The sequence below is a fragment of the Nothoprocta perdicaria genome, unplaced genomic scaffold (genome assembly GCF_003342845.1).
Source record: "Nothoprocta perdicaria isolate Ctin4 unplaced genomic scaffold, notPer1 scaffold_3, whole genome shotgun sequence".
Lineage (NCBI taxonomy): Eukaryota > Metazoa > Chordata > Aves > Tinamiformes > Tinamidae > Nothoprocta > Nothoprocta perdicaria.
In genome coordinates, this window is record NW_020455532.1 from 918,608 (window position 1) to 932,650 (window position 14,043).

The window sequence follows — 14,043 nt, forward strand, 5'->3', positions numbered from 1 at the left end:
TGCTGCAATGAACAGGTTTGGGGTCACCCTGCTGCAATGCACGGGGTTTGGAGCACCCTGCTGCAGCGCAGGGGGTTTGTGCCATCCAGCTGCGCTGCACAGGGCACAAGGCTGCCCTGCTGCAGTGCACGGTGGGCTCAGCCCTCCCCGTGCAGCACGTGCTGCCCTGCAGCGCCGCATGCGCCCGCAGCGCTGCCCGGCCGCGCACCAGAGCAGCCGCTCTCCACCCATCCGCTAGCCCTCCGCTTCCCGCGCTGCCCTGCCTGCATCTGCCCCATCCCCTCGTGCCACGGAGCCAGGAAGCCCTTCCCTGCGGTGGCACGGCCTCCAAAGCCTCCTCCGCCTCCTCCGCCTCGCCTGCCTCCCGCGGCGCCTCCCGCGGCAGCGCCGGTGCCGGGCTCGCGCCCTGGCCGCTCACGCCGTGTCTCCGCAGGCGCCCCGCCAAGTACAACCTGTGCAGCGACAACCACGGCATCAAGCCGCCCACGCCGGAGCAGTACCTGACGCCGCTGCAGCAGAAGGAGGTCTGCATCCGGCACCTGCGCGCGCGCCTCAAGGACACGCAGGAGCGCCTGCAGGACCGGTGAGCGCCGCGGCGCCGGGCGCCCGAGCGAGCGCGGGGACGCGTCACCCGCGGCCTTGGGTGGCACCGGGTKGTTGTCCCTTGGGGTGCACTTGTGTCCCACAGCCGCGCTGTGGCTGGCTGCGGGTGTCACGGGGAGGTGGCTGCCATGTCCCTGTGTCCTGTGTGTGGGTGGGTCGGAGCTCCGACCTCGCCTGCTGTCACCGCGTCCCCTCCATGGGTCCCCCAAGCAGCAGCGCCATGAGCAGCTGAACCTCCCTGTGCTCCTCGCACGCTCAGGCACGTCCTCGTGCCACAGCATGTGGCCACCTCGGCCACACAACCAGAGGGACATGCAGCTGGGACGGGGCTGGAGCCCCTCGGAGCATCCGCTCCCAGCCCCGGCTTTAGAAGGGGGCTGGAAAATAGGAGCCAATGGTGACCCCCGCGTGAGCCCCGAAGGGCCAGGGCTGGGGTGACGGCGGTGACCGCGTGTCCCCCCGCAGGGACGCCGAGATCGAGGACCTGAAGACGCAGCTGTCGCGGATGCAGGAGGACTGGATCGAGGAGGAGTGCCACCGCGTGGAGGCCCAGCTGGCGCTCAAGGAGGCCCGCAAGGAGATCAAGCAGCTCAAGCAGGTCATCGACACGGTGAAGAACAACCTCATGGAGAAGGACAAGGGGCTCCAGAAGTACTTCGTGGACATCAACATCCAGAACAAGAAGCTGGAGACGCTGCTGCACAGCATGGAGCTGGCGCAGAACGGGGCGCCCAAGGAGGAGGGTGCCGGCGAGTCGGCCGGGGGCTCCCCRGCGCGCTCGCTCACGCGCAGCTCCACGTACACCAAGCTGAGCGACCAGGCGGCCGGCGAGCGCAACGGCGGCGGCTCCCAGACCATCTCGGTGGACGAGGGCGCCGACAGCGGCTTCGGCAACGCGGACGAGGCGCCGCCGAGCCGCACGGACTGGCCCGAGGCGCCGGCGCGGCTGCCCGCCAGCTGCACCTACGAGAAGCTGCTGGGGCGCGCGGGCGGCGTGGAGGCGGCCGTGCAGGCGAGCTGCATGCAGGAGCGCGCCATCCAGACGGACTTCGCGCAGGGCCAGCCCGACCTGGACGCGCTGCTCGAGAAGGTGATGCACTCGCAGGYGTGCAGCCTGGGCAGCCCCAGCTCGGCGTGGGCGTCCGACGGCGAGGAGCTGCCGCCCGCCTGCCCCGAGGGCGCCGCGGACAGCGCGCCCGCCGTGCGCCAGCCGCGCGGCGCCTCCGTGGCCATCGCCTGCGCGCCCGACGAGGAGGCCGAGGCGAGCGGCGAGGCCGCCGCCTCCAAGAGCTACTGGAGCCGCCACTTCATCGTGGATCTGCTGGCCGTGGTGGTGCCGGCCGTGCCCACGGTGGCCTGGCTGTGCCGCTCGCAGCGGCGCCAGGGCCAGCCCATCTACAACATCAGCTCGCTGCTGCGCGGCTGCTGCACCGTGGCCCTGCACTCCATCCGCCGCATGAGCTGCCGCTCCGTGGGCCCGGCCGGCGGCGCGCAGCCCTGAGCGCCGCGCGCCCGCCGCCCCCGCCGCCCCGACCGCTGATTGTAGCGCCCGCCGCCCCGGGCCGTGCGGCGCTGCGGGGGCCGCGCACCGGCCGCCCGGGCCCCGAGGAGCGCGGCCCCGCGGCTCGGATATACCTCACGCGCGGCTCGGCCGCCCGCCGGCGCCTTCCTTAGCTGCTCTGCACTACGGTCACTTTTCTTTCTTTCCTTGTTTTCTTTCGGTCCTTCCCAAAGGTGCCGGGCGGGGGGCGGTGGAGCCGGGGCGGCCGCGGGGTCCCCACTCCCCTGCCCCACGGAGCCGCCTTGGGGGGCGGCCCCGGCCCAAGCCCTGCTCTGCCCCCAGAAAAGGCCTTTTCTTTAAAAAAAAAAAAAAAAACAAAGACAGCAAAGATTGATGAGCCGGGGGTGCAGTGGGAGAGGCGGGGGCCCCGGCCCCGCTGCTGAATGTCTGCGGCTGCTTCGCGCCTTGAGCTAACCGGGTTTGGCACCCGGCCCCTCCGCTGTCCCCGCGGGCACCGCGTCCCATCTGCCCCCCGGCCGCGCGGCCTTCGCGGCAGCGAGGAGGAGGAGGAGGAGCGGGGTGGACCCCGCGCCTGCCCCGTCCGCGTGGCTCCGTGTGCCCCGAGCCTCTCCCGCGCTTTGCCCCCGAATCAGTGTGATACCCACTTTATTTGAGAGACAAAGATCTATACAATATATATTTTTTAAATACAGACGTCGAACCGCTGTAACCGCCATTCCCCCGTTGCCGCTGTCCTGTAACCGCTGTCTGTGGTGGCCGTAATAAACGTCGCTGGGTCTGTGTCCGCTTGCACGGAGCGTGCGCGGGGACGCGCGGGGACGCGTGGGGACGCGGGCACAGCGGGGACGCGGCCGSGGGGACGCCGGGGCTCAGAGGTCCGGCACGGAGCGGTCCATGGCCGTCTTGGCCTGCGCCGGCGAGAGCCTGCGGAGAGGGACAGGGCGCGCGGTGGGCGAGGGCTCCGGGGACCACGGCACCGCGGCGCCGCTGCGCTCACCGCTTCACCATGTGCTCGTAGATGACGGCGGGGATGATGGTGAGCGTGACGATGCGCCCGGCGCCCGCCAGCACCTCCTGCAGCTGCTTATCCTGGGGGCGAGACGGGGGCTGTGTTTGGAGCGTCGCTCGGGCTGGGGGCCCCGCTCGCTGCTGCGAGCGTCGCGTGCATCATCGTGTGCATCACTGCATCATCATTGCATCATCATTGCATCATCACGAGCGTCACCACACGCATCATCACATGCATCATCTTGTGCATCATTGCGTCATCATTGCATCATCACGAGCATCATCACAAGCATCATTGCACGCATCATCATGTGCATCCTGCGCATCATCCTGTGCGTCCTCCCGCTGTCCCTACCTTGAGCCCGATGACGTTCTGCCCGTTGACCTCGCAGATGTAGTGGTGGGTGAGGAGGCCGTTGCGGGCGGCGGAGCCGTCCTTGGTCAGCGACACGATCTGCCCCTTCTTTGCCACGAAGCCCACGTGGCCGTTGCTGTCCTTGTGCACGGTCACGGTGCGCTGGAAGGGCCTGCGGGCCGGGGGTCAGCGCGGTGACGGTGCCGCCGTGCCCGTGCCCRTGCCCGCGGGCGCCTCACCTGTCCCGCACCACCATGACGATCTTCTCGGGCGAGGCCTTGCGCAGCGCGCGCTGCGCCTTGTCGCTGCTCCAGCCCGCGCAGCTCCGCCCGTCCAGCTGCAGCACCTGGTCGCCGAAGCGCAGCCCCACGAGCGCCGCCGGCGAGTTCGCCTTCACCAGCTGCACGAAGATGCCCTGGGGACGGGGACACCGCGGTGGCACCGGGGGGACACCGCAGGGACGGGACCCCCCCGCCCCGCACCGGCGCCCGGCCCGGCTCACCTGGTCGATGTTCTTGAGCTTGAGCCCCGTCTTGCCCCGCTCGTCCTTGCACAGATGGATCTCGCGCAGCCCCGGTTTGATGGCGGCGCGCCGCAGCCCCGCGTCGCCGCCGCTCAGCGGGGCCACCAGCTGCCCCGGCACCGCGGCGCCCGGCGCCTGCGGGGGAGCCGGCCACGGCGTCACGAGGCGCCGCGGCCACGGGACCCCCCCGCGCGGCCCGATACCTACGGCGGGCACCAGGCTCCTCTGCACGTCCGCGCTGCTCAGCGCCAGCCCCATGTAGTCGTCGAGCGCGGCCAGGTCGGGGTAGAGAGCGGGCACCGCTGCGGGGCACAGCCCCTCAGCACCCGCGCCCTAGGGACCCCCCGCCGGCCCCCCGGCCCATGCACCGAGCTGCACGGGCTCAGCCGGGCGCTGCCCCCGTGCCCGCATGGTTTACCGGGTTTATCGGAGCCGGGCGGGCCGCTGGGCTGCTCCATGGCGGGCGCCGTCGGGGGCGTGCGGAGGCCGGCGCGGGCCTGCGCCTGGGCGAGAGGCGATGCTGGAGGCCGTGCACATCGGGGACGCGGGGGGCATCGCGGCGCCCGCGCTCACCCACCTCCAAGAGCTGGTGGCCCTTCATGTCCTCGAGCGACGGGTACAGAGTCGCCATCGCCGCGTCCTGAGGATGAGCAGGGTGCAGGTCACGGGCTTGGGGGCCGCTCAGTGCCCGGAGCTACAGCCCCAGGACGGGCACCAGGACGAGCCCCGTGATGGGCACCAGGACGAGCCCCGTGATGGGCACCAGGCCGGTCCCAGGACGGGCACCAGGAYGAGCCCCGTGACGAGCACCGTGACAGGCACCAGGATGAGCCCCGTGATGGGCACCGGGACAGGCCCCGTGATGGGCACCGGGCCGGGTCGCGCTGCACGGGACGTGACTCAGAGCAACGTCACGGGCCGCCGCCTCCGCCGCTTCCCGGCGCGTTGGGACACGGCGGATGCGGCTGATCCGGCAGGTGATCCTGCGGCACCACATCCCACATCCCCCGGCAGCGCCCGGAGCGAAACCCTCCATCCCTCTCCTTGTGGGCTTCACCTGCCCAGGAGCAGCAGCTGGAGCCACGCGGAGACTCTGTCCCGCTTTGCGCACCGGGTGCCGAGGGCCGCCCTCATGGGGCCAGGCTGCCGGCACCGCGGGGACACCGAGGGACAAGGACACGGGTGGGGAAGGGCAGGGCCCGGAGCCGGCGGCAGCTCCGGGCATCGCAGGACTCACCTGCAGGCAGCTCCCAGCTCCGGCGCTGCCCTTCGCCCCGAACCCGCCGTTTTATCCGGGTGCCACCACCAGGGAGGGGCCTGGGCRGCCGCACAGGTGCACAGGAGGAGGAGGAGGAAGAGGAAGACGACGGGGTGGTGGGAGGAGGCCTGGCCCCTCTGGGGAGTTGATGGGGATGGGGACACAGGGATGAGGACACGGGGATGGTTTTCCCTAAGGATGGGGATGCCTTCCCACGTCCCACCCCGCGGGACCCCACTCCAGTGTGACAGTCCCCAGTGCCCACCACAGCCCCCATCCCACTGCGACGTCCCCTGGGGCGCCCTCGCGCACCCCAGGGCGTCTCCGCTTCCCCGCGGCTCCGGGTTGGGGCGATGCCGGGTGCCAGGAGCCCCATGGAGGCAGTGCGGCCACCCCGTCCCCATTCCCGTCCCCMTTCCCATCCCCGTCCCATGCAGGCCGAGGGAGCAGGTCCCACGCGCAGGGGCAGGGCTGCGCGGGCAGGAGCTGCTGGCACGGGGCCGGGCACGTCCCGCTCCGCCGTGCCAGGCCACCAGGAAGCGGGTTATTTATTCACTCGTGGTATTTTTAGCTGCCCGGGAGCAGCCCAGCCCAGCGGCGCAGGGCACCGAGCGAGCGCAGGGAGGGGACGGGCCGCGGCCGTGGGAAATGAGCCTCGTTCGGGGCGCCGCAGCCAGGCCGGGGTGCGCTCGGAGCACAGGGACCCGCGCGGAGCGCAGGGACCCGTGTGGAGAGCTGGGACCCACTCGGGGCACAGGGACCCACTCGGGGCAAAGGGCCCCGCTCCCACATCCCCCAGGCRCATCCCATTGGCACAGCCCTGGACACGGGATGCAAAGGGCCCGCAGGAGGCCCCGCTCGCTGCAGGACACCAGCTCATCCCACAGCACTCCGAAGCACGGGAACACCGGGCAGCGGAGCTCGGCACAAACCTGCAGGAGCCAAGCGCATCTAGAGCCGGAGCTGTGGAACAGCCCCGACCCGTCAGCGCAGCAGCCCCGAGGGACCAACCTGACTCCCCCCGGGAGGGGAGATCCCGGGCACGGCCAAGGGCTGTGGTGCCAGCTGGGATTCTCGGGGGGAAAAGGTCCCTACACATGCAAGGAAGCAGCTGGAGCCGGGACACGAGGGAAGGTGCCGAAACGCCCCCGCTTTCCCAGCCCGCGGTGACCGGTGTCCCCAGCCGCACGCGCAGCACCCTCAGGGCTCAGGACAGGACCTTCTACAAGGGCTCGGCGCAGCCACACGAGTCGCTCCCTGGAAGGTCGCAGGTGCCAAGGCCCTGAAGGCGACGCTCACTGCGTTTGTGCTAGGACAAGGAGGTGAACGTGGCCAGGGCTCAAAGCGCCGCAGGGCCGAGCGCGGCACGAGCCGGGCACAGCCGCAGCGACGGCAACGGCCCCCGGAGCCGCACACAAGGGAGGGAAGAACCTCCAGCACACAGAGCTGAGAAAAGCCAGCATAAAGCACTTTTATTGCAATAATAAAACTCGATACCTTTATGCGGTGGAGAAGGAAGTGAAGAGCGGCAATTCCTCTTAGCAAATCACTTGGCRGGCAGAGCGGGCGCGGAGAGGGCAGCAGCGGGGAGGCTGCGCAGCGAGCGGGGCCGGCGATGACCAGCATCGGCAACGGGGAGAGCGGCCGCGGTGCCAAGCGGGGCTCCCCCCGCGGCAGCCCCGGCCCCCCCGCGGCAGCACCTTCCTCTTGCCTTTTCTTTGCTCTCCTAGGGAAAGCTCCAGGCGAGTTCTGGAAGCTGGAGGGAGCTGCAGAGCTTCGGCTCCAAAACCCGACTCCAAACCTGCCCAAACCCCCAGTGCAGGCGGGCGCAGGGACCCCGCGAGCCGGGGAGCCGAGGGCAGGGGGAGCCAGGGGGGAGCAGGGGCTTCCCGGTGGCCCCGGGCACTGCCCCCCGATCCCAGCGCTGCTCGGCTCTCCGCACCCCGTCGGCCTCAACAGCCTCACTCTGCTATGGCTTTTGCAGCAGCAGCAATTTATGGTTTTAATACACCACAGAGGTCGGCACCAAAAACAATGAACTAGCAGGTTTCCTTTTGTTCACACGACTCCTATCTAAGGTCAGGCCACCTGCATACTACTGGYAAAACGTAGGCTACACCTGGAACAAAAATAAGAGTAAGAATTTGACCCAAAAGAGTTGAGGTTTACGGCGTAGAGTTTAAAAAGACGTAAAAACACGATACGAGGAGGAAGAGTCGGACGCAAAGCTTAGTGACCAAAGGCATTCAATCAAGGTGTAAGGTTATACAATGAGTGTAGTGGAATATCGGGGTAAGCTCCGTACAAAGTCATGTGCATTCTTCTTGAAGCTGAGATTCTGGACTCCTCCATGTGCCAAACCTGCCCGGGAGAGGAGAGAGGCTCGGTGAGGAAGCGGCCGGCCGGGACCRTGGCGGCCTCGGGAAGGGGCCTCCTCGCAATGCACTTGCATTGCCCTCAAAGCAGGGCTCCAGCCCCAATTACAGGGGTAACTGCCCTTCAGTAATTCACCAGTGTCCCCAAACCACCAGTGTCCCCAGGGCACCAGTTCTCCTACCCACAGCTAGGAACCTGGCCTGTCCATCCATGCACCCAACAACCACGAGTCCCGTCAGCCCGAGGCCAAAGAGAGGGGCCTTGGGGAAGGCTCCCTGTGCGCCCATGGGGGCTGCTCCCTCCTTACCCAAGGACGGCGGGGCGGGGAAGGTCATTCCAATTTCATGAGCTCCACGTCAAAAATTAGAGTGGCGTTTGGCGGGATGATGCCGGGGTGGCCGGTGGAGCCGTAGGCGTAGTCTGGGGAGATGGTCATCTTGGCCCTCTGACCAACGCTCATCTGGGAGCAGAGAGAGAGAAGCACAGGTCAGGAAACACGTGGACCCGTCCCCTCCGACCCGCAACGGGTGGGAGTGAGGAGCCCAGGCTGCACAACGGCACACGGGATGGGATGGGAATGGAAGGAAGACGAGGAGCAGGCTGGAAAAGGAGCAGGAGGACGGCAGGGGGAGCAGGGCTGGGGACGCCCCTCACACAGGAGCGCAGGGMCGGCGGGGCCGGGCCCTGGAGACACCATGTGCGGTGCGGAAGAAGCGCCACGAGCGCCGCGCTGCGTGGGCCGGCGGCCCCGCAGCCTCGAGCACTCCCCACGGCGCCCGCTGACTCAGTGCCCAAATGTCACCGCTGAGTCACCGCGGTGCCGTGGGTGTTCCCAGGCCCGGACCTGCGCCGTTCCAGCCATCTGGCAGGCAGCAGCGCAGCCGGTGATGTTCTCACCCACGCGCCGAGCGGGCGGAGGGGTGGGAAACACAGGGAAAGGGAGAGCTGCACACATTGTGATCGCTGCCCACGCCGCAGCGCCCAGCAGCGCTGCCAGGGAGACCGGGAGAGGAGCGGCGGGCACCTGCGCGACTCCTTCCTCCCAGCCGCGGATCACCTCCTGCTTGCCCATCACGAACTTGAAGGGTTTGTTCCTGTCGCGGGAGGAGTCGAACTTCTTGCCGTCCTCCAGCATCCCTGCGGAGAGAAGGGGCGGGTCGGGGCGGCGGGCGCGCGGCGGCGCGTGACGGTCCCCGCGGGCGCACGCGGCCCTGACTCACAGCGCTCAGGTGCCCGGTGCTCCCCGCTGCCCGAACGGGACGGGCCCGGGGGAACCCAAGCGGCACCGCCCGGGACAGGGGGACGTTCCCTCCTTGCTGTTCTGCCCCGAGGAGAACGGCCCAGCTGGCACGGGCCGAAGCGGCAGGGGGACAAGGCACCTTTCCTAGCCCCTTCGCACAGTGCCTGTTCCCAGCACTTCCTGGGAGCGATTCCGGCCCGTCGGCCAGGCTGCGGGCACCAGGAAACACTGCTTCCCACTCAGAACCCCGCGGCCGGGCTGCTTCCCAGCAGGAAAGGCTCCACGGGCAGCTCCCCGGCTTCACATCCCCATGGGCACCGAGGGAAAAGGCAGGATGAGGAGGCCAGGCCAGGGCTGTGGGCGCTTCCGTGGCCCCGCTGGTCCCCAGCCAAGCCGCCCTCGTGCCCGGGAATCACCGGGCGAGGCCATGCCAGTCGACGGGCACGCTCATGCCCAAGGCAGCCTCGTTCCCCAGCGCACGGCTCATAGCAAGGGCCGAGCGGGGCCCGTATCCGTGAGGCTAAATATAGCTCCCCAAAGGAGGAATTTCCTCCCGTCTCCAGGGTGCCTCCCCTGCTCCCTGCGTGACCTTCTTGGGGAATCTCAGAGCCGGAGCTGCCTTAAGGAGCAGCGGCTCCGCACGGAGAGCTTGGCGAGGGGACAAGGGGCAGCCCCGCGGCACGGGGCTGCGCTCGCTCTGTCCAGGACAGCGACTCGGGGACAGGGACACGGGGAACGTCCTCCCCGACACGGGAACCCGCAGGGTGCTCCGAGAGCGCCCGGCAGAGGCGGCTCCCGCGGCACGGAGCGAAGCCGCTTCTGGGGACACGGAGTCCATGTGCTGTGACCCACGTCGTGGCCTCCCCTCCCGCCCCGCAGGGGACCCCGAGGGTCACCTTTTGCAGCGGCTCTGACCGTAAAAAGAAAGCGCCGGCGCTTGTGGCACCAGACCGGCGGTGACGGAACAGTTGGAAATTCATGAGAGCGACGATCAACTCTACAGCAAATGTCTCTCGCTTCCCCAGGAAGCCCAAGAACCAGTTTTCCTGGTTGGAAAAGGCTCCAGTTTGGCAAAGCACCCGCCTGCCTCGTTCTGCCAACGCRGATTCCTCCAGCCCGGGCACCGCGAGTCAGGGCACAGGACACGGCCTCTCGGGCCAGGCTGGCACCCTAAGGGCACCCAGGACATCCGTGCCACGGGAAGTGGGGTTAGGGAAAGGGCCTGGATGTGGGAGAGGAGAAACCGGACAGAAAGGGATGGAAAAAGTCATCCCCTTTGAGCCCGGGAGCCTGCGGTGCGAGGGGCTGCAATGCAGTGTTTAATTCCAGGCAAGGCAAAGCCGCTCCGACAGTCGCCTCCCGGCGCTCCGAGCTCTGGCCACCAGCTCCGCACCGCGGCACGGCCCCGGACTTTGGAATAATAAACAGGGAGCTTGCGCGTTTCCTGCTTCCCGGATAAACTTCCCGGCGCAGAGGCTGCTCCGGCCCTGCCCGGCGCTGCCGCGGGAGCAGCCCCGGGCGCTGCAGCCTCAGGTGCCGCAGTGACCGCGGGCAGGGGCAGACGCGGGCAGCTCGCTCACTCCTTCCCGCCGTCCCGGCGCCCGCTCCGGCTCCCAGGCTCGCCGACTCTCCTCGACGGCCGCGCCGCTGCTCGCGGTGCCGTCCCCGCTGCCGCTCGGTGACGCGCCTGGCRCAGCAGGTCCTCGCTGTCCCGCTGCTCCCCACCGCCAGCTCCCGCCAACACGGCACGGTCCGTGCGGAGCAGCACTTGGGAGCTTCCCCCTCCAAGGGCTCCAGGGAAGCTGGGGACTGTTGTCCCGTGTGGCTCCAGTGCTGGGGATCCCATGGCAGGGAAGGGTTTCCCGCTTGCCAGCCGCCTCCTGCGGCCTCCCTGGGATTAGCGAGGACTAGGCTGGTTAGAGCAGCCCCACGGGGGCAGCCGCCACCGCGGAGCCCAAAGGGACACCRGGGTCCCCCATGGGAAGCCAATCCCGCTCCCAGGCAGATCCGTAGGACTTTGCTCCGCATGGAAGAGCTGCAGACACAGGCACAGAGYGGCCTTCGGAGCAGCATCCTGGTCTCTGCGCCCCGAGGCTCCCGGGAGCCGCCCGAGCCTTGGACACGCACGAGCAACCGCTCCTCACCCTGCCTCGCCAAGCAGGCGGATAACGAGATCTCAAAGCTGCTAGCAAGGCAAAGCATCCTCAGGAGATGCGGCTGCCCTGCCAGAGCCCAGCAACCTTCCCTTCCCACTGCCCATCCCCTCTGCAAYGGAGATGAGGGGCTGCGAGACCCCGATCCCCCCATTCCCTCTATTAACCTACTTCAGCCCCAAAGCATCGAGTCAATCCCACTCCAATTACTCCTAACGGTTCTGAGTACGCAAGAGCTCTTCACTCTGGATTTCGCTTCCCTAACAGCCTTTTGCAACCGATTTCACATCAAAGGCCGCTCTGAAAGCCCCAGTGCATTAGCTCTCCCGCAGCGCTCCCTCTCCTGCTATTCCCTCCCTCAGGCCAGGGCTGCGATTCCCCGTTAAGAGCGCTGGGCTCGTGGCCACCGGTCCTGCCCGGGGCCGAGGGACGGACTGGGTGACCTTCAGAAGCCCTGCCASCCTTCGAGCTCGCACTCGCGGCCTGCTAGGAAGGTTTCCTGAAAACAAACAAAACCACAGCCCGACCTGTGTCCGATGCAAGGAAAGGTCCAACCCCGCAGCGTCCACGCGGCTCTGCAGGTGCAAGCGCGGCGCGAGCGGCCGGTGCCACGAGGACGCGCTGCTCCTGACCCTCGCGTCCACATGGAGCTCCAGGAGCAGCTCCCAAGTGAGAGCGGGCTGCCCACAGCACCAGGCTGCTCCTGCAGCCACCACGTTCCCACCAAGCTGGGATCCTGCCGGGAATGGGGTGGTGAGGCTGCTCCCGCAGCCACCACATCCCCAACAAGCTGGATCCTGTTGGGAAAGGGGTGCCAGGGCTGCTCCTGCAGCCACCACATCCCCAAGTCGGGATCCTGCTGGGAAAGGGGCGCCGTACTGGGATGCCCCAGAGCCGGGATTCCCACGCGAGTCGCCCCTCCTGCCCAACACACTAGGAGAACAGCACAGCAAAGGCACCTGAGCGCCAGGCCGYGCTCCTCCAGCGCCCGCTCCGTGCATCCCGCGTGGGGACGGATCACAGCCCGGCACTGCTCTGCCACCAGTGCTCCGAGGACAGCACCACACTGCGCGTTTACCGCCGCTGTTCACGCTGCTCCCCACTCAGAGGCGCTGCGAAGAGCCAYGGGGCTGCAGGAACCAGGCGTTTCTATGCTTGTTTGGACAAATTTCCCTTCTCGCCGAGCAGGGCACACGTCGGGGAGCGGGGTCAGCAGGGAAGGCGGCGCACAGGCCTTGTGGAGCCTCCTCACCGCCGCTCGCTGCAGCGGCGGCTCAGGGACCTCTCTGTCCAGGGAGGAAAGGCCAAAGGGAGGCGCAAATCCAGGGGCAAAGCCAAAACTGCAAGACCACAGAAGCCCTTGGAAGCCGCGCAGCTCGATCAGCACGYGGGATCCGCAGGAGAGGAGCTGCTCCCAGCACCTTCCCCAGCCCCAAGGCAGCCCGAACGGGGACAGGGACCAGCACCCGACACGGCGAGCGGCTCCGCGCTCCGGCGGGCACCGCGCAGCACCCGGAGCGGCGCCGCCAGCCCGGCCTTTGTTCTCCTCGGAGGAAAACGGCTGGAAACGGGGCCAGGGCCGGAGCCGGCCGCTTCCTCTGCCTCCTGAGGGCAGCATTAAAAGGACGAGGGAGGAGGGGAAGCAGATGGGCCGGCCAGGGAGCCACCRCGCAGCCCCATGGCAGCCGGCGGGGAGGGCCTGGGCCGCTCTGCACCGTAAGGGCAGAGCCACGGGGGTCCTGCTGCAGCAGGGAGGCAGGAGGGACGCCCGGGCCCCCCGTCCTCGGGATCACRCCATCCCGCTGGCTGGAAAAGGAGGGCAGAAAGCACTGGGGGCGGGAGGCAAATGCCTTGGAATTAGTTATCAGGGGAGCTGCCACCAAGGGGTGGACTCGTTTTTGTCCGAGTGCGCAGCAGGGGACAYGCGGGGCCCACGCTCTTCAGAGGGTGCTCCGGGGGAGCCCAGGCCCCCGCACGAGCCCCTCCGGACCTGGATGATTTTCCAGGGTCGCAGCCGCAATGTTGTACTTGCTGCCGGAGCTCTACGAAAGCGGCTAGAATATGACACGTACTGAGCAGCTCTGCATTGGAATAGCTGGGGTGAAGCTAGAACAGCACCTTGCAATAACCATGCTGAGCCCAGCTGCTCCCGGCATCCCTCTAGGAGTTGGGAAGAGGGATGCAGCTCCCTGCAGGGCCTGGCCTTGGAAACAGCCTGGCACCGGGAAGGGGCCCTGGCTCCAGAGGTGACCTGGGGAGAGGGGACGCGGGAGCGGACGGCACCTCTCTGCGAGCGAAACCTCCATCCCGGGCGCACGTGCAGGAGCGGCGGCRCCGACTCCGCTGCTCCGGTCCCCCTGCCTGCGCTCCACAGGCTCGCATCCCATCGCATCCCAYCAGAGTGCCGGGATCCCAGCTCCACCTCTCACGACCCCATGAGCCCCAGGTCCCTGTGCTGGCTGGACCCCCTGCCCGGGGGTCACCGTGACCCCCACGAAGCGCGAGCCTGGCCGCGTCCTGCACAGGCAGCCCATTGCACCCAGTGTGCCCGGAGCCCTGGGTGCCCTCCCGGCATTCCCGGGAGCACAGGGCCGGGGGAACGCAGCACAACGGGGCCCAATGGCCCTCTCGCTTCGTTACTGCCGGGGCAGTGGGGAAAAGCAGCCCCACTGGGACAAGTGGGCACCCCGTCCCTGTGGGCTGCACCCCACGGGGCAGTTGGGCACCCCCAGAGCGTTGCAGGGATGGTCAGGACTCCCGAGGGAAGAGCCAGATCTTGTCCCRGAGCCCCCAGGAACAGCCTCCCCAGCCCCAAGAGACACCCAGAGCCCCCAGGGAGACCCAGAAACACCCAAACCAGCAGAAACAGCCTCCCTGGCGCCCCAGGGACACCTRGAAACACCTGGACCCCCAGAAACAGCATCCCCGGCTCCCCAGGGACACCTAGAAACACCCAGAACCCCAGGAACTGCCTTCCTGGCCCCCCAGGGACACCTAGAAACACC

At 68.3% G+C, this 14,043-nt stretch overlaps 3 protein-coding genes across 4 annotated transcripts in view; 1 reads left to right on the forward strand and 2 right to left on the reverse strand.

Moving 5' to 3' along the window:
- Positions 1-2,104, forward strand: part of SNPH (syntaphilin) — a 7,583-nt gene extending 5,479 nt beyond the window's left edge. The window contains exons 4-5 of the mRNA XM_026041988.1: positions 434-583; positions 1,069-2,104. Of these exons, the coding sequence (XP_025897773.1) occupies positions 434-583; positions 1,069-2,104 (1,186 nt within the window). The remainder of the gene's footprint in view (positions 1-433; positions 584-1,068) is intronic.
- An 890-nt stretch (positions 2,105-2,994) lies between these two features.
- On the reverse strand, positions 2,995-4,642 carry SDCBP2 (syndecan binding protein 2). Of its 2 annotated transcripts, XM_026041900.1 has the most exons (8): positions 4,589-4,642; positions 4,430-4,514; positions 4,219-4,313; positions 3,991-4,146; positions 3,728-3,903; positions 3,489-3,660; positions 3,123-3,214; positions 2,995-3,049 (listed from the first exon to the last, which is right to left on the reverse strand). In XM_026041900.1, exons 1-8 carry the CDS (start codon positions 4,640-4,642, stop codon positions 2,995-2,997), a joined length of 885 nt encoding a protein of 294 aa, XP_025897685.1. The 2 variants fall into 2 exon arrangements, with proteins under 2 accessions (XP_025897685.1, XP_025897684.1); XM_026041899.1 differs by having other exon boundaries at positions 3,991-4,329; positions 4,380-4,514.
- Positions 4,643-7,206: 2,564 nt separating this feature from the next.
- Positions 7,207-14,043, reverse strand: part of FKBP1A (FK506 binding protein 1A) — a 7,538-nt gene continuing 701 nt past the window's right edge. The window contains exons 3-5 of the mRNA XM_026041907.1: positions 8,670-8,782; positions 7,953-8,105; positions 7,207-7,630 (exon numbers count right to left, since the gene is read on the reverse strand). Coding sequence (XP_025897692.1) covers positions 7,977-8,105; positions 8,670-8,782 — 242 coding nt within the window. The 3' untranslated portion in view covers positions 7,207-7,630; positions 7,953-7,976. The remainder of the gene's footprint in view (positions 7,631-7,952; positions 8,106-8,669; positions 8,783-14,043) is intronic.

What these genes read in the sequence shown, in the direction of transcription:
- SDCBP2 (XM_026041899.1), bottom strand. Translation starts at nt 4,642, where the DNA reads ATGGCGACTCTGTACCCGTCGCTCGAGGACATGAAGGGCCACCAGCTC. An exon ending in AGAACGTCATCGGGCTCAAG is followed by an intron (nt 3,215 to 3,488) that starts GTAGGGACAGCG and finishes TCTCGCCCCCAG; the next exon opens with GATAAGCAGCTGCAGGAGGT. An exon ending in TACGAGCACATGGTGAAGCG is followed by an intron (nt 3,050 to 3,122) that starts GTGAGCGCAGCG and finishes CCCTCTCCGCAG; the next exon opens with GCTCTCGCCGGCGCAGGCCA.